Source organism: Sorex fumeus, unplaced genomic scaffold (assembly GCF_029834395.1).
Source record: "Sorex fumeus unplaced genomic scaffold, SorFum_2.1 ptg000092l, whole genome shotgun sequence".
Lineage (NCBI taxonomy): Eukaryota > Metazoa > Chordata > Mammalia > Eulipotyphla > Soricidae > Sorex > Sorex fumeus.
This window is the reverse complement of record NW_026606149.1, coordinates 9,762,887-9,785,000: the sequence shown is the minus strand read 5'-3', so window position 1 is coordinate 9,785,000 and position 22,114 is coordinate 9,762,887. Positions and strand designations below refer to the sequence as shown.

Sequence of the window (22,114 nt, the reverse complement as noted above, 5' to 3'; positions counted from 1 at the left end):
CCTCGCGCCCACGTCACCCTGACAATTACAAATAGGTCTCACACAAACCGTACCTGTCAATCTTTTTAATTGCTTTGTTTTCTTTTTTTTTCCCGGAGCTAAACAATATGACAGAAGAAAAGAAATCTTAATACAGCATCGCATGAAGGGTTGCAGGTTGGCGAGGGCGGCCGGGGGGCCGGCGAGGGGCACGCGGCGCCCGCCGGGTGCAGCCCCGGGGTCCTAAGCCAAGTTCAGGCGACGCGAGTTCCCGCGGGTCCTTAAACCCGTGCCCGGCCCCCACCCCCCACCCCGCGCCGCCACACTCAGACACGCGGACCACGTGGACGCCGATGCGGATCGGCCCGCAGTGACACCCGGATACCTGTGTCAGTCTTGCCATCTGCGTGTGGGGGCTGCTGGCTCTCGGGGAGGGGCCCGGCGTGGCTCGGGGACTTGGGGAGCGCTCGGCTCTTTCCCTCCCCGGCCCCTACGACGCAGACCTTGGTGAAAACCTGCGGACGTGCCTATCTCGCCCCAGAAACACACACGCACACACGCACAATGTGGAAGGCGCTTCCCGTGGGTGCCTCGACGCACGCTGCGCGCACCGTCAGGGAGAGGGTCGGCGCCGGCCCGGAGAAAGCGGGCAGGTGGGCGCCGCTCAACTTTCCAGCCGGGCTGCCCGAGGGGGTGTCCGCGCCTCCCCGCCACGGCGCCGGGTCCGCGCGGTGCCCCGGGCGTGCCCCCCTCGGGGCGCCTCCCGGGCCTGGCCGCGCGCGGGGAGTCCGGCCCCGGGTGCGGGGCGCGGGGCGCGCGCGGCGGGAGCGGTGGGGCGGGGTGCGGGGGGAGGGACGCGCCGCGCCTGCCAAAAACGCGGCCCGCCGCGGAGTTCCCGCAACTTGGCGCGGGCCGGGCCGGGGGCCGGGGGCGCGGCGGGCCGGGCGGGGGGCGCCCGGCCGGGCCGCGCTCGGGGTTGATTCGTACCACCTTGCAAGGAAGTGAACGCTCCGCACGGGAAGGGGAGGCGCCTGCACGGCCGCCCGGCGACGCGCAGCTCCGAGGACGCGGCCGCCGGCTCCGGGCCGCCCCCGGCCCCGGCCCCGACGCGCCCGGGGCGGGCATATCCGGTGCCCGGCGGGCGCGGGGAGGAAGGGGCCGGGCGGGCAGCGGCGCGGCCACTCGGCGGCCTCCGACCCGGACACAAAGATCCCGGAGCGGCGGCGGCGGCGCCGGCGGCGGCGGGAGCGCGGCGGGCAGGGCGCGCGCGGGGCGGGCGCGGGCCGCGGGGCGACGGGGCCATGCGGAGGGCCATCGTGGACCTGTCCTACGCCCGCCACTTCCTGGACTTCCAGGGCTCGGCCATCCCCCGCGCCATGCAGAAGCTGCTGGTCACCCGGCTGAGCCCCGACTTCCGCGAGGCCGTCACCCTGCGCCGGGACTGCCCGGTGCCGCTCCCCGGGGACGGAGACCTGCTCGTCCGGAACCGGTGAGCCGCGCGCGCCCGCGCCCCCCGCACCCGGGGCGATTTGAATTCGGGATTCCCCTCCCCTACCCCCGCCCGCCCTCCGCCCCCCCCCCGCCCGCGCCCCAAATAAAACCGCGGAGACCTCGGCGGGGAGGCGCCCCGCCGGCCCGCCCGGCGCGCCGCCGCTCCTGCCCTCGCCGGGGACCCCCGAGCCCGCCCCGGACGCGCGCGGCGGCCACTTGGAGGTAACGCTCTGGAGGACGGAGGCCGGCTGCCACCGCCCGCTGTCCCCGCGGACCCGCCGCCGCCCGGCCCCGCGGGGCCCCGGCCCGCTCCCCCCCCCATCCCCCCCTCCGCGCCCGGTGCTGTCAGCGCGGTTCCACTCGTCTGTGCCCAGCGGGGCCGGGTGGGCACGTGGCAGGTGACCCCGGCCGCAGCCCGGGGAGGAGGTGGGCGCCTGGCGGCCTTGGCTAGCCAGTTTTGCGACCTCCGGTGGCTTGCCTGACCCCCGTGTCCACCCCCGTGACCCCGGAAGGTTGGCCCTTCCCGGTGCGTGCGGCCTGGCGCGGCGGCAGTGGGGGCCGGGCCCTCCCGCCGCCCGGGGGTCTGGGCTGCGCGCCGCCTTCGTTCCCGGGACAGAGGTGGCACCGGGCGTCAGGAGGGGGGAGGGGCTGGCTCTGCCTGGAACTGTGCCCCAGGCGGTGCCCTGCAGAGTGCAGAGTGTCCTGCCAAGCGCGGGGACCCAGTGTGCCTTCCCCGAGCGGCCAGGGCCCCGAGCGAGCCGGGATCCGCTAGCTCCAGAGTGAGCCCGGGGCGGGATGGGGTGGGGGAGACCCCGCGCCTCGCACAGGGGGGCTGCCGACTTGGAGAAGTTTGCTGGGCGGCGCCGGGCCCTCGCGCCGAGTTCAGAAGCGGGTTCGGCCGCCTGGTGCCCAGCGCTGGGGCGTGCTGCGAGTCCAGGAGCACCCGAGAAGCCTGAAGCGGAGCTTTGTCTCCGCTTGGGCTACTGCCCCACACTTGGCCTTGGAGCCCGGAGAAGCAGCAGGGCAGGGCTGCTGCGGGTCGGCGGGAGGAAGGCAGGGTAGCAGAGGGCAGGGCGCCCAGGCCCCGGGGGATGGGGAGGGCACTGGGGTCCCCTCTGAGCCGAGCCCACCCCTGAGTGTTCCTCCTCACTCTCTCTGGCTTAAGGCCCCAGCGAGCAGAGGTCAGAATGCCCCCAGGCCTCAGCCCCTCACTTTGGGGAGCTTTGGGGTCCTCACCTCTTGCCGCTCTGTACCAAGAACCCCTTTAGTAAATAAATATCACAGATTCTTATCCAACTGTCCTACCCCCTCTCCATGAGATCTGAGGGTAAAACGCAGGGGGCAGTTTTCTGCGGGGGTGGGCTGGCAGAATCTTTGCCTCTTGCATATTTTGCTGAAAAACCAGCTCTGGCCCCAAATGGTGCAGACATCCTTGTTTTTATCGCCTTGCAAACCATATTCCTGGGGGTGGCCTTAGGCCGATTATTTCCTATTTTTCTTTCCTTTTTCTTTCTTTCTTTTTCTTTCCTTTTTTTTTTTTAAGAACAGCCCCTTTATAATTCATTGCTGGTTAGTACATTTTCATCCCTGACTGGGTCTCCCCGGAATAGTGTAAACTCCATGAAAATGTTAAACCAGCTCTTCTTTTTTATCTCCTAATAAAACCTGCTCTTTTTGCAAAGGTTGGGCGGCATCGCGGGCCTGACTTCCCCTCAGCGGGCCATTTATTCCAGCTCTGCTGCTTCTCGGCAGAAAGCACAGGCTCCCTTGCGTGGCTGCGACCAAGGCACCAGGGGGTGGGGGTCACTTGGGGAGGTGCGAGGACAGGTCCTGGCCCCCTTCTCACCGCTATCCCAGACTACTTGGCAGCCGCTGCCAGCCTCAGAGAGGAAGAAGAAAAGGAGAGAAACACCCTTGGTCCAGCCACTTCTGGTGGTCCCTTGGTCGGCACAATTTTTAGCCTTTTTCCTTTTATTTTTCAGCGAGACCATGGCCCAGTATTTCGTTTCCAAATATTTCTAACGATTTTCTGCTAGAGCACAAGATAACGGAGCCAAGAGTTTGTGGGACTGGCAGGGGGGGTGGGGGCAGGGAGGAAGGCGTTGATGAACGGCTGGGTCTACAGCTCTGGGAGGGCGGTGTTCCTGCTGACGCTGCAGCCCAGCGCGCCTGTCCCTTCTCTTCCTCCCCTGCCCCTTCCCTTCCTCCCCTCTCCTTTCCTTTCCCTTTCCCTTCCTCCCTTTCCCTTTCCCTTCCTCCGCTTTCCTGCCCCTTCCTTTCCCTGTCAGACTTCCATTTCCTCCCCTTTTCTTCCCTTCCCTTCTCTTTTCCTTTCCCTTCCTTTTCCTCCCTTTCCCTTTTCTTCCCTTTTCATTTTCTTTCTTCTTCCTTTTGCTTCCTTTGTTTTTCTTGCTTTTTTCTTCTTGTTTCTTTAGGACGGCCCTGCTTCCCCGCACGGAAGGCTTTCGCTCCAGGCTTGCGTCACGGGTGGTGCTTTTTGCTGTCGTTCCGAGAGTTTGGGGTGTTTTTGTTAGAGGGAGAAACGCAGCCCCCGCCCCCCTCCAGCGCGTCCCGGGGTTTGTCCTGAGCACGACGAGGGGGACCCGCACTCTCCTGGGTGGGAAGCCGCGGCCGGCCGGCGCGCGCCCTTCCCGGGGCTCCGGGGACCGTCCCCAGCGGGTGCCTGCGCCCAGGCCGCCCGCGCGTCCCGAGACCGCCGCCTCTGGGCCAGGGGGCTCGGGGCGGCCCTCCGTGCGGGGGTCGCGCTCGCCCTCCGGCCCCGCAGCGCGGGGAGCGTCCGGCCCCGGCCGCCCGCGCCGCGTCCCCGGGCCCAGGTAAGGCCGCGCAGCCCGGACCGGGCGCGGGGCCAGGCGCGGAGCCCGGGGCGCCGGGACGCTGCGGGGGGTGCGGAGCAGGCCGGGCTCCCCGCCGCCCCGGGCAGGCCGAGGTCGCGGGCGACCCTGGACACGCGGCGTGCGGGCGCTTCGAAGGGCGCGGGGCCCGCGCTCTCCAGGAGGCTGCGGCGGGGCGGACGGGGCGCGCGCCGGGGGTTCCCGGGCCCCCTGACCCCGCAGCCCTCCGCGCTCCGCCGAGCCTCGGGCTCACCTCCCGGCTCGCCAGTCCCCTGCGGCCGCCCCCGCCCGCCCCCCGCGGCCCGGGGCCTCCCTGGACGCCGCCTGGGCGCGCGCTGCCCTGCTGCTCCGTGCGCGCAGCCGCCTGCCGGGAAGTGGTGCAGGGGGCATCCCCGCCACTCCCGCCCCTGGGGAGAGGGGCTGCTGTAGACAATGGGGAGGAGGGGTGCCGGGTGCGAGGGCCATCCCTGGGGAAGGAGCCGAGACTGGAACGGGGGTTCTGGCGGGGCCTCACAGGCACGCGGGGGTCAGCGTCCTGGGTGGTTTGCAGGCCCACAGCCAGGCCTGGAGGAGGAAGCGGTTCGCCGCTGGGCGCGCAGAGGGGACCCGCACCCAGCCTGGCAGCGCGCACAGGGCACCAGCAGGAATCACTGAGGCGCCTCTGAAGTGTCGCTGCGGGAATTGCCTGACGGGGCGTTCTGGAGGCAGGACAGAGCTTGTGCTCCTGGGCTGTACCGTGCTGTGCTGCAGGGCCAGGCCTGCCGAGAGGGGCGTCCTGGGGTCTCCAGGGCAGTGCCGGGTAGATTCCGGCCCATCCAAGTGGGTTATTCTAGGAGAGCGCACCACCAGCTTGCCCAAGACAGGCACTGCAGGGGTCCCTGCAGGTGGAAATGACGTCCTCAAGGCTCCCAGCTCTGTCCTCCCACCTCCCCCAGCCCAGCAAACGGCCCTTGGGCCTGAGGGATCCAGATACTTGTGTTGTGAGGTAGCCCGGGATGAAAAAAAGCTGGTAGAAATACTCGCCTCGCAATTAAATTGACTCTGGATACCAAAGTGAAAAGACTCAGCTGGTACTCATCAACTCGTGTCTCTGCTTCTTGTTGGGGGATACAGTGAAGGCTAGCTTTCCTTTTCATCTGAAAAGGCCTGTAAAATGTTGACTGTGCCATAAAAATTGCTCTACCCTTATGAGACAATTTTTGTTCAATTAATCACACCGCATATTTGCACACTGGTCATTGTTACATCACAAAGAGAATTTGCTGCAGTTCCCCGCGGTGGGAACGGCCAGCGACCTCACTCATGACATCAATCTTTACTATTATCATTGTCATTACTATTATTATCTGAAGTGTTAAATTGTTGCCAGGATCAATACAAGTCTACGCCTTGGAATATATTTTATCCCACTGTTGTTTTTAACATCTTCATTAAGAGGCCAATTAATTTTCAACTCATGACTCCTGTGAAGTTGGTGTGTGGGGAGCGGAGGGGAGGGGGTTGGCTGCTTTTGTTGTTGTTGATTTCTCCTTTGGAAAGAAAGAGGAGGGAAATCAATAACCTGGTGTTTAAAGTCAGGCGAAATTATTCCCAAACTCACCCAAGACTTAAATCTACCGAAACTTGAATTGCAAATCACAGTCGACCTAATACTTGATTTCTTAGTATTTTGGACAGCTGAATACCAGGACCAGTTGTTTTTTTTTTTTTTTGGGTTTTTTTTTTTACAGTCTGTGTGGGGTGTCTCGCTGGCTCTCCGCCCTCAGTGCAGCCGCGGGCTCCGTCTGGGGGGAGGCGAGAGGCCTGGTGGGAGAAAGCATCTTTATGTCTCTGTCTCTTTCCGTCTAGATTTGTTGGGGTGAACGCGTCCGATATCAACTACTCAGCCGGCCGCTACGACCCTTCTGTCCGGCCCCCGTTTGACATAGGCTTTGAAGGCGTGGGCGAGGTCGTGGCCCTGGGCCTCTCGGCCAGTGCCAGGTTTGCGGTGGGCCAGGCCGTGGCCTACCTGAGCCCCGGTTCCTTTGCCGAGTACACGGTGGTACCCGCCAACGTTGCCACCCCGGTGCCCGAGGTGCGGCCCGAGACCCTCCCCCTGCTGCTGAGTGGGACCACGGCCTACATCAGCCTGAAGCACCTGGGGCAGCTGTCGGAGGGCAAGAAGGTGCTGGTGACGGCGGCCGCGGGCGGCACCGGCCAGTTCGCGGTGCAGCTGGCCAAGAGGGCCAAGTGCCACGTCATCGGGACCTGCTCTTCCGAGGAGAAGTGTGCCTTCCTGCGGGCGCTGGGCTGCGACCGGCCCATCAACCACCGGGCAGAGCAGGTGGGAGACGTGCTGAAGCGGGAGTACCCCTCCGGCGTGGACGTGGTGTATGAGTCCGTGGGCGGGCCCATGTTCGACGTGGCGGTGGATGCCCTGGCTCCCCGCGGCCGGCTGCTGGTCATTGGCTTCATCTCGGGCTACCAGAGCGACTCGGGCCTGTCTCCCGTGAAGGCGGGCGCACTGCCCGCCAAGCTGCTGCGCAAGTCGGCCAGCATCCACGGCTTCTTCCTGAACCACTACCTGTCCGAGTACCGGGCGGCCATGGACGACCTGCTCCAGCTGACTGCCCGGGGGGACCTGGCCTGCCAGCTGGACCTGGGGGAGGTGGACCCCCAGGGCAAGTTCGTCGGCCTGGAGTCGGTTTTCAGGGCCGTCGATTATATGTACAAGGGAAAAAACACGGGGAAAATTGTAGTGGAATTACCTGCCTCTGCCGGCAGCAGCAAGCTATAAAAATCAACAGTGGCGTAAATCAAAGGAGGACGTTGGTGGACGCCTCAGAATTACTCAAATCAATGTCTTTTTAGTTGGAAATGGTTGCACTGTTTCTTAAAACAGAAGTAAAGTACTAATGAATAGGTTTCCCTTTTTCTTTTCTTTTCTACCCATTTTCCCCATCCCTTGGGGGGGAAAATGTGCTAATAAAAGTCTCCCCGACGGCCCAGAGGTAAAACCTTCCCGTTCGGCTCCCGAGACAGGGACAGCCTCACTCCAGACTTTATTGTTCCAGGGAACCAAATGAATTCCTGATGCAAGATCTGATCGAAGCAGCATGTCTTTAGCTTGATGAGATTTTAAAATAGGTCTTAAAAATAGTTCCCGCTGCCTTTGCCGTGGAAGAGTTTGGCCTCGTGTGAGTGAGCCGGGCACCGCGAGGGGCCCCCTGGGCGCTGAGGTCGGGCGCCTTTCCGGGGAGACACCGTCCCTCCCGTGCCACAGCCCAGGCAGGCCTCCAGAGGGGCTCTCCCCAAAATTTTCTGGGAGAACTGCCCCCCAGGAGCACAGCCCTTGTCTTAAGGAAGGCTCATCTCCTTGGCAACTTTGGTGTGGAGCGCCCACGGAGCACCAGGCAGGGAGTCTTTAGGAAGAGCCATTAGGTGGAAGGGAGCTTCTGTAAACAAAACGCAGGTATGGGAGGGGTCACCAACAGTTGGGGCGAGGGGCACAGGACAGGGGGAGCAAGGACCGTGGGCTCTCGGGCGCACATTCCACACCCCAACCCTGAGGAAGTGACAGAATCGCGGCCATGGGCAGGGGCGTGAGACAGCCTGTCCCTGAGGTCGCCCATGGGAAAGCCAGCGCCTTCCCGGCCCCCCTCCCCCAGTCCACCTGGGGCTGGTTCCACGTCCCGGGACTCCCGGGGGGGGGGGGGGGGCTAGTGGGCTCCAGAGAGAGGAAGGCGAGGGACAGGGGGAACCCGGGGGGGGGGGCCCTTCGCCATCCGTCTCTCCTCCCGAGGAGGGACCCGCGCACCCTCCCGCCGCAAACCGTTAGGTCTGTTTTACAAGCTTTGCTCGTTTCCAGGTACCTAATGTAGCTGTTCGCATGCCCAACAATACAATTTATATGGTAAACGGCGCCCGGTAATGGCCCGGCTGAACGTTGTGTCTGCGCGGAAGGGAAGTGTCACGGAAATAGCTGCCAGATTATGGATCCCGCCGAGTGTCACCCCGCACTCGAGACAAATCGAACCCGAGGCCAGTGCCGCCAGGGTGCGTGAGTTATGGGAAGGGCAGTGGCCCAGTGCACGCAGCTGCGTGTCCTCATCAGGGCCAAGGGCCCGGCCTGGGAGTCCACTCTGAAAGGCCTGGCCAGGCCGGGGTCACCTCTCCCGCGGGCGCCCCTGCCCCACCCAGCCGCGGCTGTTTCTGAACCCCGAGCCTTGCTTCTTTCATTTTAATGGGCGGTAATAAAGATGAAAGACCGGCCTTTTAACGGATGCATCCCTGAAGCGGTAGAAATTTATGATGTTGGGGGGAATCTACTAAATTCAGCTATGTTAAAGGGGAAAAAAGTTCAGACATCCAGGTTTCCAATAAAACCTGCACCCCTCACACACTCCTTCCCCAAACACGAGTCGCCCGCATGCTGTTCTCATTTATTCCTGAAAACACGCACGGACGCGTCTGCCCGTTCAGATAATGCTAAAAATATGTGTAAAGTTTTGGGGGAGTTCTTCCCCTTTTTCCTGAAGAAAAAATAAAAAGATTTGTAAATTGAGGGTCGTTGGGGTCGTGTTGCAGGCAGGCCGTGGGTGCTGGTGTTGCCCGCGCCCCTGGACCGGGCGGCCTCCACACGCAGAGGGTGCCCACCAGCCGCACCATCACGGGCTTTGTTTCAGGGGCCTGGGCTGGGGGGCCTAGTGGGTGAGAAGGACCTGGGTTCGCGGTGCCCGCGGGCCCGTCCCTGGAGAGTTGGGAGGTGTCGAGAATGAGGCCACCCGTCCCTCGTCCCGAGCACGTGTCCCAAATGGCAGCGGTGTGCTGGGGGCGGCCTCTTCTGCGGCTGACCAATCCACCACAGTGCACCACCAGGGAAACGCAGCACGGAGGGCCCTTGCCTCGCACGTGCCGGCCCGGGTTTGTGCCCTGTGTCCAGACAGGGGCCTGCAGGAGCGGCCCCCGAGCACAGAGCCAGGAGTCAGCGCAGAGCGAGCATGGGGATGTGCCATACAGCGTGAACTCGCTTGCCAAGGACGACGGAAGTTTTTGCAGGGCGGCGGCGGCGTAGTCTGCCGCGCGGGCACAGGCTGAGCCTCGTGCCTGGTCATTAGCACCGCATCCAGCATTTATCTAATGAAAGCGCGGTGACAAGTAGCTGCTGCTTATTAAAATGGAACTCCTGCGTTATGTACTTAAGGAACATTCCGGCTAATGAGGAGGTGGCGTCCCCACACCGCGCGGGCCGTGCTCTGCTCCCCACGAACTGCTGGAAACCTGACAAATGATAGCATTTAAGGCCCAGGCCTGCCGGAGAGACTGGCGTTTGGGCTTCCTGTTTCTGGCTTTTATTTGGTAGCGTCTGTATGGCTGCATTCGTGATGCTTTAACCCCTTCCTGGGTTTGCCGCGGGTCTGGGTTTCCTGCACGCCAAGTTCCTTTCAGAGCAGGGCGGGGTGCTCGGAGGAGAAAGAACTTCCAGCCACAAGCACAGGAGCCAGGAGCCTGCAGACGTGTGTCCAGGCACTGCCTGCCGTGGCCTCCACCTGGGACACAGCCCCCGGGGGGGGGGGGGGTGTGGCCCCTCGATGCATCATCCTCGCTAGGCCGTTGGGGACTTAGAGCACTGATTTCAGAAACTCAATACTTATCTCTAAGTTCCTTTTTCAGTCTTCATTTGCTTTTCCTTTATTTTATTTTATTTTATTTTATTTTATTTTTTTGCTTTTTGGGTCACACCCGGCGATGCACAGGGGTTACTCCTGGCTCATGCACTCAGGAATCACTCCTGGCGGTGCTCGGGGGACACTATGGGATGCTGGGAATCGAACCCGGGTCGGCTGCATGCAAGGCAAACGCCCTACCCGCTGTGCTATTGCTCCAGCCCCTACTTTTTTTTTTAAAGTGAGGATTTGGGGGACTGATTTTTTTTTTCAATTATGGCCCCAAATTAATAGCTAGGATCATTTTTCAGAAGTTAAAGCGTAAAATTATGGATTCGCCTGCGTTGAGGCGTCTACTACAAGCTGAATTTTATTTGTTTTAGCAAATCTTTCCCAATATGCTCAGGAATAGGGGGCGGGAGGGGGGGGCCAAGATCTTTATCCCTGTTTCCAGGACACCCTAGGGAACGTTGGCTCCCCCTTGCCCCCCATTTATTAATCTATTAGTCGTTGATTATCGAGAACAGTTTTTCTCAACGGTCACGGTCACGGTCCTCCGGTTGTTCATCGATTTGCTCAAGCAGGCCCCAGTAACGTCTCCATTGTGACAGCTGTTACTGTGTTTGGCATATCAAATACATCTCGGGCAGCTTGCCAGGCTTTGCCGTGCTGGCGAGATACTCTCAGTAGCTTGCCGGGTTTTCTCAACGATTAAGAATAATCGTTTCAGCTTCTCGGGAGCGCCCATGTTCCCGGGAAGCTGAGGCCTGTCCTTGCACGCAGGAAGGCTGCTCGTCTGCCTCCCGGGTGCCAGGTCAGTCACATTGCACATGTATGAAGCTCTGCCACTCTGCCATCCACTCCGCGACTAGGTCCCAGAGGCCTGGGCCTGGGCTGGGGAAGGCATCTGGGCCAGTCTGGGGGACACTGGGTGTCACCAAGGACCCGCCTATCCCAGGTCCCCGGCCAGGCTGCAGGAGACAGCCGGGGGCCAGCCTGTGCCTCAAATGTGCTGGTGAGTCCAAAGCCCCCTCGAGGGGGTCCCGGAAAGGCGCTGTCTGCCGGTGTGATATCAGAGCCACCAAAAGCAACGTGGGGGGAGGGGTGTCCTACCCAGGAGGACCCAGGAGGTGCTACTTAACCACGGTCCACTCCCTCCCGGCCTCTGCGCGACGGCCAAGCTGTGACCTGCACGCTCCGTGGCCACTGGAGTGGCAGCGTGGATGGTCAGGGGAGGGAGGGATGGTCAGGCTGAGGGCCGCCCTGCAGAGATGTGCCCTCATCTGTCCCCTGCAAAATGGAGAGTTCTGGGGTGCCTGAAGTTGGGGTTCGAGGACAATCTAGTTCTAACTTTACAAGCAGCCATGGGACCGAGTAAAGGACCCTGGCAGGGACCCCTCCCCCCCCCCACTCCTCACACCAGCCAGCTTGTCTCACGCCTTGACCCTTAGCCTCGGATCCCACTGAAACCTGCCCCTGGACCACCCGCTGGTGAGAGGCCTGGTGTGGGCGAGTGGATGGCCCACCCGAGGGACACTCAGCCAAGGCCCCCTGTGTCCACTCAAGTGCCCCCACTCGGGCCGGCCCTCCCTGGTCTCACACGGCCGAGTCTGCCTGTGACCTTCCCGTGGCGTCCCTGGCTCTCCCTTGCGTTTCCAGGCTGACCTCCCCGCCTGGGGGGTTTCCCAGAAGACATCCCTGTGGGCCCGGGGACATCGCTTCCTCCACCATCTGGCAGGGTGCTGGCCGCCCCTTCCTGCCGCTGCTGCCCTCTGCACTCCCAGTGGCCAGAGACACACCTCCCCATGCAGGCCCCATGTGCGGTCAGAGGCTGCCATGGCCAAGACGCCCCCTCCCCATCCCCGGGGCCAGGGGCCGCATGGGCCCCCGCATGGCTGGGAGTCCCGAAACTTTGATGGTCTCAAAGTTTGGTCGCAAATCACTTTGGAGAATTAATTTCTCACTTCTGGGCACATCACTGGTTGCGGGGGGGACGTCCAGGCAGTCTCGAGGCTGGGAAAGGGCGTCCACGGGTCCCAACCTGGTCACGCTCCACTGGACGCTGCTGCTGCTGCGGTCACCGCGGCCGACCCTGACGACTCGCCCGGCCCTCACCTCTCTGACGCCTGGAAGCTTCCACAGCGACAGGCCATGAGGTCTGTCCCCATCCTCCCCTAGCTGCTGCAGGACCATGGGAGACTGAGGCTGGGCCGAGTGGACACGAGGGCACTACTCAGCGGCTCCTGTCACGGTCAGCCGGAGGCTGGGGGTGTCCCGGCTCCTCCCCCAGTCAGGCCGTTCCCTCAGGATTGCAGGACAGCACCGAGGGTCCCTGCGTGGGTTGAACCCACCGACATGCTCCTGCCCACAGGCCACCGCAGCGTCTTCTCTGAGCACATAACGGCTGCCCGGATGCCCAGCAAGGCGAGAGTCCTGGGGCACAGCAGCTGCCCCTGCTGCGAGCCAGTTGGAGACCCTCTGGGCAGACACAGGTCATCGCGCCTGGCCCCGTGGGCTCTGCGTCCTTACAGACTGGTCAGAGGGTCCCCGCAGAGAGCCGCCAGCGACAGCCACCGTGGGGCCAGACTGCCACTGCCAGGCCAGCCTCAAGGGCAGCCTCACTCAGTGGATGCAGGTGGGGCCCTGGACACCCCCCCATCGTGCGGGGGACAGAGGAGCACCCCCTCCATGATGCACCCGATCCGGGATGGGTTTCATGGGGACCATGAAGCAGAGAGGGACGCACGTAAGACCAGGGCCAGGCAACAACCCTCCAGCAGGGACCCCGTCATGCCAGGCCCCCAGCGAGAAAGTAAAGGTCCATCAGGGTGCAGGGAGGGCACCCACGAAGGGGGTCTGTGGGCTGGACTCTGCATCACCCCCAGTGGGGACAAATGTCACTGCGAGGAAGGGGCGGAGTTCGGCCTTGCTTGAGGCAGGGTAGTGGGGAGAAGGCCGGCTGCGGTGTCCCAGCTACAAAGGTCTCCTGCCCTTGGGAAGATTCTTCCCTGGGGGGAAGAGGATCCCTAAGTCTCTGCTGGCCCTCTCGGGGGCTGGGCGGACCCCAGCTGGGACTCGCCCTGCGAGCGGGGGCTTCTCTGCCCCCTCCCGCCAACTCTCCTGCCGCCCCACCTGCTCCGGCAGAGGACGGGCCACACAGAGCCCAGCCCTGGGGCTCCCGTCTCCGGTTCATGATTCTTCCCTCCAAGCAAGGTAGATACATTTTCTGCTTATTAAAAAAAAAAAAGAAAAGAAAAAGTGCTGATGTCACGTGCTCCTCCTTGCAAGCACAACCAAACACACGTCGGTTACACAACTCTCCTGGCATATTATTTACTGCAAAGGGAAATCATCATGCTGATAAGAAAATAGTGTCACTTAAAAATTAGGTGGTTCCCAATCAACTGATGACAGTAATTGCTGCGATGTCCTCTTTGATTTAGATATAGTAATATCAATGTAATTGCCACTGGGAAAAAAATTATAATGGCTGTTAATGATAACCAACACATAAATGGCAATGAACAGGAACATGTATTTCATATCACACTCCACCCCGCAGCAGTAAGAAAGCCGCGGCCTCGGCAATCTGGCGCCTCTTGGTCGAGGACCAAGGCCCTGTGGCCCGTGTAAATGAGGGAGTGTGTGTGTGGGGAGCGGGGTGGGGGGGACTGCAGCCCCCACCCCGCCCTCCGGCTCCTTACTCAGAGGCGTCCACTCCTCGGCCGCTGAGGTGGGCACCCCCAGCCCAGGAGCCAGTGGTCTGGAACCTGCTCGTGCCGACAGCCTGGGAAAGGCTGGCAGAGGTGGCCGGAGGCGCCTTCGTCCCTTCCCAGCCCCCTGTCCTTGCGTTCCTCCTGGTCGGAATCCAGGCGCAAGTCCCCCACTTGGGTGTCCCCTGGGCCCTGGCCTGCATGGTGGCTTCTGAACCTGTTGCCCACGGTGGCCCACGGCTGCCCTGATGCCCAGTGTGAAGATTGGGGGTCAGACACCACGCGACCCTGTCCAGCCTGTGAAGTGCCCTGGAGGACTGGCTGATTCCTGATCCCTCACAGGTGTCCCCCGGGGAAGAGGCGCCATGTCCTGTCCTCAGGTGGCAAATGACTGGCGGCCTGTGCCAGCCGCTCATGGCCAGTGCTTGTGCAGAGTGAGGCCCCAGTGGGGACCACGTGCCACGGGGCCTGCTTGCGGCTGGTGGACAGGGGAACCCGCCGTGGGTAGGGAGGGAGCCACAGAGAGGCAGCGGGGCCCCTGCAGGCCCCTCGGGGTTCCGCTCATGTAGACCTGTGTGTCCTTGACATGCCCATACTCCCGGTGACTCACTTCCTTCTGCTGGACAAGAGTCACCCTGCTCTCCTCGGCTCTCACCACTCCAAAAGCCAGCGTGTACCACTAGCACTTGTCCCATTCTGCACCACCTGCTCGGTACAGAGAGGCTAAGCGACTTGTACAAAGTCACACGGGAAGAGGTGGTGCCACACTTTGGGGTAGCCAGTAGCCCAGGCAGAGCCGGTCCCTGACCACAGTCCATCCCTGTAGGCGCTGGAAGGCTGAATACTCAGACAAGAGCTATGCGAGGGTCAGAGAGAGCACAGTGGGTGGGGCACTTGCCTTGCATGTCTCACGCCTTGACCCTTGCATGTCTCAAAGCAGACCCAGGGGACTGCTTTGGGGACAGGCTTGAGGGGTGGTTGGGAAAATTGGAGACAGTGGTGGAGGGATTGGGGTTGGAATACTGAATGCCTGTAACAAATCATGAACTTTGTAAACCACTTTATTTATTTATTTTTATGGCTTTTTGGGTCACACCCGGCGATGCACAGGGGTTACTCCTGGCTTTACACTCAGGGATTACTCCTGGCAGTGCTTGGGGGACCATATGGGATGCTGGGAATCGAACCCAGGTTGGCCGCATGCAAGGCAAACGCCCTCCCCACTGTGCTATCACTCCAGCCCCTGTAAATCACTTTAAACCAGTGTTTAAATAAAGCATGGGGGAAATTTTTTTGACACATGGAGGCCTTCCCTTATTTCATTTCCCTTATTTCAAACTCCAATCCCAGCACCCCATATGGTCCCCTGAGCCCACCAGGAGTGATCCCTGAACATCAGCCAGGAGTAAGCCCTGAGCACTGGGTATGATCCCTCAACAAACAACAACAACAATAACATGAACGAGTCCTGTGAGGAGAAAAGAAGAAAGTTTACTTACTGACTAGCAATCTGAAAGGAGGATGGACTCAAGGTGACCCTAGGAACAGCTCCCTCCAGCCACCCTGCCCCCACGTGAGCTCGTCCGCCAGCCTTGTTCCAGAGACTCATAAATAAATCTGGAAAGAGATCAAGGCTGTAAAGCCTTCTCCAACACCTGTTCCCAGCTGAGACATCTGGGGCCCTCCAGAGGGGGGTGGGCCAGTGCCGCCCAAACAAAGCCCCGGCAGCCGCCGGCTCCCACACCCCAAGGTCGCTGCCCGCAGCCAGACTCCGTCATCTCAGGACTGAGCCTCCCGAGTAAATTAACCTATGGAAAGCTCAGGTCTCGGGCACACGGGGCCTTGACTGAAATCTCCAGGCTTCCTCAGAGTCGGGATGGACTTCCTCCCCCCACTGCCCTTTGCTTCAGAAAGCCCCAACGGTCACACCCACACCCCAAAGCCATCGTCTATTAAAAACATCCCTCCAGTTGTACCACCCAGTTAAAACTTCCGGGCTTTCTAGGATGCATGCAAAGGTGGCCACGCCACGTCTCCAAGCTCTGCAACACCAGCATCCCAGTAGGACACACCAGACTTGGACGGGATGGGATTGGTAGGAGCCAGCCAGTCTTGATGAACAAAAACATTAACACAGAAGGCTTAACGTTGTCACAGCATCTTAGTAATCCCTCAGACAAGGACTTAAGGTCTCCAAGGTGAAGTACAACAGTTTTCACTAATTTTCTTCAAAGGGATTTTTTTTTTTATCATTCTGTTAACAATTTATTGGTAGCACTGCACTATAGTACTGTCCTCCCATTGTTCATCGATTTGCTCAAGCGGGCCCAGTAACGTCTCCATTTTGAGACTTGTTGTTAGTGTGTTTGGCATATTGAATACGTCACGGGGAGCTTGCCAGGCTTGGTCATGCAGGCGAGATACTCTCAATAGCTTGCCGGGCCCTCCAAAAGAGGTGGAGGAATCGAACCCGGCTCGGCCGGGCTGGCTGCACGCAAGGCAAACGCCCTACCACTGTGCTATCACTGCAGCCCAATTTATTGGTAAGCAATATATAATAAGTTTTTGTGAGCCTGCTACAGGGGCAGGCTTGAGGGGTGGTTGGGAAAATTGGAAACAATGCAGAAGGGAAGGTGACAGTGGTGGTGGGATTGGTGTTGGAATATTGAATGCCTGCAACAAATCATGAACAACTTTGTAAACCAGTTTTTAAATAAAGAGCGGGGGAAATTTTTGGACATATGTAGGCCTTACCTATTTCACGTAGACTCCAAAATACATATTAGCAAAGAATTTTTTAAAGTTTTACTAATGACAGGTAAGACATGATTATTGCCATAATAAGATCCAAGTAGCACTACAGCACTGTCCTCCCATTGTTCATCGAGTTGCTCGAGCGGGCCCAGTAACATCTCCATTGTGAGACTTTTGTTGTTACTGTGTTTGGCATATCGAATACCTCACGGGTAGCTTGCCAGGCTTTGCTGTGTGGGCGAGATACTCTCGGTAGCTTGCCCGGCTATCCAAGAGGGGCGGAGGAATTGAACTCTGGTTGGCCGCGTCAGCCATGTGCAAGGCAAAAGCACTACCACTGTGCTACCGCTCCAGCCCGAGATCCAAGTGCAAAATAAAATTTAATACGATATAAAAAAAAATCTGTCTCTGGGGCGAGGCCTAGGGGTGGACACAGTGCTGGCTGGAGGAGCCGGTTTGGGGTTTGGGCTGTGGGAAGAGCAGCGTGTCCATCTCAAGGCAACCCAGGCTGGTGCTGATGGTCAGTGGGTCCCTGGGGTAGATGAGACCCTTGTGGCCCCACCATCCTCCTTCTTCGGGGTCTGGACGATGGTCTGGAAACCTCAAAGTCCCTCCTGAAGACCCTGCCCTGTGGGGCCAGGCCTGGAGTGCTCTCAGAGGGAGCACTGTTGGCTGCTCTCCCCCAGCTGGGCTGCTGCAGAACCCTGTGGGAGCCTGGCGGGTCTTAGGCTGTGGGGCGGGGAAGGGCCGCAGGAAGAGGGTCTAGGATGTGTCTGTGGGGCCACTGAGGTGGGGAACCAGAGGGCTAAGCATGACCAGGGGCTATTCGCTGCCCGCACATGGACACGTCTACATCTGAGAACCATTAGCCTCTCGGACACACCAGGTCTTGTCTGACTCCTGTGACAATGTGAACTTGATGGAATGAGACACGCGAGAGTTTCCAGGGCAGGGAGCGAAGTTAAGACTCCAGCTACAGGCACGAGGGGGCTGGGGGCGGAGCCCGGGAGAGGTAGGTGGGCTCCGCTCCAGAGCTGAATCCTGTCCACTGCCAACAGGTGGCGGGGTTCAACTTTCCAAATCTTAAACAGGAAAGGCGGAGGGGGAATGTGTCCACAAATCTAAGAGGACGTGGCCCCACGGGCATGTGGAAGGCTGGAACTGTCTCTTCAGGGGAAGTTGTCTGATATTGGGCCCTGGGTGTTGCTTCTGCAGCTTTACTAAGGCCTATTGCCCAGCTGGGGCCACTGAGGCAGGGAGTCTGGGTGCTAAGTGTGGAGAAGAAAGGAAAAGTCCCTGAAAATGCAATCACAAAGCAACCCTCGACGAATTCCTAGCTCACATTTGGCTCGTCATGAGCTCACAACCCCCTCAAGCCCACAAATCTCACGGGGCACGGTTCTAAGTGATGGTGTGTTCAAAGTACCTGGCAGAAACAAACAGAAATTCTCTGCAAAGAAATGCAACTTCATCTCACGTCTTAAAGGGTTTTCCAAGGAAAGTAAGATTACATGACTTGGAATTGTTAACCACTGTCACTGTCACTGTCCTCCCGTTGATCTTTGATTTGCTCGAGCGGGCCCAGTAACGTCTCCATTGTGAGACTTGTTGTTACTGTGTTTGGCACATTGAATACGTCACAGGTAGCTTGCCAGGCTTTGCTGTGCGGGTGAGATACTCTCACTAGCTTGCTGGGCTCTCTGAGAGGGACAGAGGAATTGAACCCAGGTTGGTCGGGTAGGCCGTGTGCAAGGCAAATGCCCTACCTGTTATCCTATTGATCCAGCCCTGGAATTGTTAAAATAATAAAAGAAAATATCATGCCACGAGCCAGAAATATCAGAAGCATAAGAAACACAGACAGATAGGAAAAGACTTTAGGGTCTAACAGGTATAGATTATAAAATTACTCTTTTTACCACATTTAAAAGATAAGTTTTAAAAATGAACCAACCTCAACTATTTAAAAAATAACTGAAATCATTTTAGGAAGCAAAAAAATATAAAAGCCGCAAGGAACTATTCAGTTAATGGTTTCGACTGATTAGATGCAGCTGAAGAGAGAGTTCATGAACTGGAATATAAAGGAGAGGAAATTGTGCAGATTGCCTCACGAGGAGCAAAAGAAGGGGAAATGAAATGGGAACGAGGCTTAGCATCAGGGAGGGCGGGGTGAGAGGGAACACAACCCCCCACTGGGAACATGCGGACCAGAGGAAGGGAGACAGATCGTCGCTGAGGCTCTGAGTGGGAGTCAAAAGGCAGCTCTGGAAACCCACAGTCGTGTGTCACCTCCAGTGCGCTGAGAGGCAGAGGCAAAACTGCCGGAGTCCATCAGAGAACCTTTCAAGAAGGAGGTCAAACAAGAGTGTTTTCTAACAAAACCCGAAGACGTTGGCCCCAGACAGGTGATAGGTTCTCAAAAAATCATACTTTAAGAGAAAGCGGAGGTCATTCCACAGGAGAGCCTGACATAAGAGAAGGAACGGAAATTCTCTCTCAGCAGCAGGAAGCAGGAAGCGCTGAGACTATGGGAAGGGTGAGTGTGATGTCTAAGTGGGTACCGGGTCTGCATCTGGTGACCGCAGGCGTGGGTCTCAGGAAGCACGGGAGACCTCCCCCAGCTCTAACTGGTCTCAGCCACCAGCTTCGTCTTAATGAAATGGGGCAGCAGCTTCAATGTCCTCCTGACATTGTTCACCGAACCAAGTCACGAAAACATGCCTTCGCAGGTCCTCAGCCAGTGCTGAGAAGGGAAATGCAGAATTGGGTTCTTGCCAGAACCTGGTCTTAATGTTTTCACGACAGATACAACCTGATTGGACTCTGCACATGTCTGTCTAATAAAGCACGTGGTGCACTCACACTGATCTGGGACCCCAGCACTGCATCTTGCACTGGGAGGAAGCTTAGCTGATGCCTGCACCCCAAGCCTCGGTCAGCCACAGCTCAGCCCTGGCATCGCTCTGGAAGGCGTGGCCACCAACAACACAGGAAATGAGAGCAGCACGGCTTGGAGGTGACACAGAATGTGCACCTGGAAGCCGCTTACTGCAGGAGCCAAAGCAAGAAGAGGGAGCCTGATCCTGCACCCTAGCTTGGACAGTCACGTCCAACGTCTCACTTCCATATCTATGAGTGACCGAGTGACAGCAAGTGTGTCGGTCAGAAGCACCTACATGCCTACCAATTTGGTGGCAGATCAGCCGGGAGAAGGCAAATGTGCCAACCTGGAATCTTCAGGTAAAGAGCATCACTGCACAGGAGCAAAGCAAAGGTGTCAGCAGAGGCGACTCTCTCCCCCAGAGTCCCTGAAGCCCTGCTCAGGCGAGAGCCGCAGGGGCTGGGACAGAAAGACCCACCCGTCTGTCACCGGCCCATCCATTCGTTCAGAGACGGTTATTAATTATCTATCTCTTATTAATTATCTATCTATTTATCTGCGTGGAGAGAAGAGAGGACAGGAGAACGTCTCCAGCAAGTGACGGGAAGAGCTGATGGTCACACACGTGAGCTGTGCCTGTGGCTGAGAGACCACTACAAGCGTCTATGATGTCAGACTCCCCCACAGCTCTGACCACGTCCCAGACTTTACAGACAAAAGTAGATGGAACGCTCGCCACAGCGGGACGGAGTCCTGAGAAGCCTTCATCAGACATGGAGGCTGAGGACGGGTCAAACTGGGGCGAGGAGAGAGGGAGCCCAGGGCATGTGCTGGTCACTCTGCCCGATGACCACACACAGACTGGCACTGACATTGCTGGCAGCAGTGCCCGGTCCGGACAAGATCACACCCTGAAACAGGTGACCATGGGCGAGGTGCTGACCGTGCTGGCCAGTTCTCTTCTCTGCACCAGGCCATCAGCTCTGTCCATCTCAGTCATGGACGGGAATGAGAAGCAGTAGAGCCTGTGACCAGCGTGTGCTGCCTGTCAGTGTGCCCACTTCTAAGCACGGCTCCACCTGTGCATGGAGTCACGTCAGCAACGTGGTTCGTCCTGTGTCCACACAGCCACGTCCACAGTAATGAGGGAGGAGGAAGAGGATTGAGTCCCACTGACGACAGCTGGTTGGGCCACCAGTGGACACCAGCCACGTCTTCGCCCGTCTCTGCCTTACCCCGCCCCAATCTTGTGGTCACCCATAGTTTCCTCTCTGCAGACCAAACTGTCCGTGTCCTGATTGTCCTTCCTGCCCCTGTCCCCAGCCTGCCCGTCTGCAGGAACAGTCAGAGTCTCCCTTGTGCTGTGGAGAGAGGGAACATCCTTCCTCTGTCGCAGAAGGACTCAGGGTCTTTGGCACCCGGCATTCTCCCGCCTCCCGTGGCCTGTGGTTACATGCTGCAGTGGTGGGAACATGCCTCCTGCCTCCGATCTCTCCTTCCACCCCACAGGCCTGTGGGCAGAGCCATCAGCTTCACTGTTGGTAGGCAGGGTCGAGAGCAGACCCCCCCTCCCCGCCCCCAGCTGGCAGCGAGCAGGGGGTGGAACCCTGGGAAAGCGGTGTTGAGTCCCTAGGGAGCCAGCCCAGGAGGAGAGACAGGCCAGAGCTGGGTTCCAAGGCTGGAGTGTGACGTGGAGTGGAGCCATGATGGCGAGTCTCCGTGTTGAGTCTCCATTGCAAATTGTTAAGGAAACTCCACGATGCATCAATGAATAGCAAATATCCGGTTGTTCCACATGCCTCTGGGCTTTGTAACTCATTCAGGCACTTAAGAAAGGCCTGCGGGGAAGTGGCCCGACTGCTAACAGGGGTGACGTCTCATCAGCAGAAATCCTCAATTGCGTGTGCTTCTCTGGCCTTCCTCTGGTCATTGTGTACGTTCTCTGCAAACCACTGAACTTCTCTGCTCTAGTAAATGCGCCGGACGTGACTTCAAGGCTGACTGCCCCCCATGGTGCCACCTGCAGGGGGAGATTTCCTGGTTGCTGCTTCATACACCCCCCTGTCCCATGTCCCCTCCGGGTTGCCTATGATGAGAAAGCCTAGCGACAGGTCTGAGGCATCTCTGCAGCTTGTGGCTCTCTTCGGAGATTTGTGAGTCCTGGACCGTGGCCGTTAACAAGCTTATATTGCCGCCAGAGGTAGTTCATGGGCGTGACTGCCAGGCTCCTGGAAGCATAGGGAGATGGAGGGCGGTCACCCACTCCTGACTCTGAGCGAGTCTGGAGATTTCATGAGACTGTTTTTTGGGTTTTTTTCCATTTTTTAAAATTTAGTCACATTGAATTGACGAAGTCATTCATGACTGGGTTTCAGGCATACAATGTTTTCACACTGTTCTGGGTTTCAGGCATACAATGTTTCAACACTCTCTGGGTTTCAGGCATACAATGTTTCAACATTGCTCCCTCCACCAGTGCTCACTTCCCTCCACCCATGCCCCTCACTACTTGGGGCCCACCCACCCACCTGTCTCCAGGAGATGCTGCTTTTTTAATTTTTTTTTTTCTTTTTGGGTCACACCGGGCGATGCTCAAGGCTTACTCCTGGCTCTGCACTCAGGAATGACTCCTGGCGGTGCCCCGGGGACCATATGGGATGCTGGGAATCGAACCTGGGTCAGCCGCATGCAAGGCAAACGCCCTACCCGCTGGGCTATCACTCCAGCCCCAAGATGCTGCTTTTTAATGGCATGTTCCACACTGTGCTTTACAGTACCGCTGCGGAGAGGGTCTCA

The 22,114-nt window shown here is 59.0% G+C and overlaps 2 protein-coding genes across 2 annotated transcripts in view; one reads left to right on the top strand and one right to left on the bottom strand.

Annotated features, from left to right (window-relative positions):
• Positions 1 to 1,294, bottom strand: part of TSHZ1 (teashirt zinc finger homeobox 1) — a 55,933-nt gene extending 54,639 nt beyond the window's left edge. Inside the window, 1 exon segment of the mRNA XM_056131537.1 lies at positions 967 to 1,294. Coding sequence (XP_055987512.1) covers positions 967 to 1,294 — 328 coding nt within the window.
• On the top strand, positions 1,281 to 7,227 carry PTGR3 (prostaglandin reductase 3). Its single transcript, XM_056131538.1, has 2 exons — positions 1,281 to 1,468; positions 6,171 to 7,227. Exons 1-2 carry the CDS (start codon positions 1,281 to 1,283, stop codon positions 7,096 to 7,098), a joined length of 1,116 nt encoding a protein of 371 aa, XP_055987513.1. The 3' UTR covers positions 7,099 to 7,227.
• Positions 7,228 to 22,114: the final 14,887 nt, after the last annotated feature.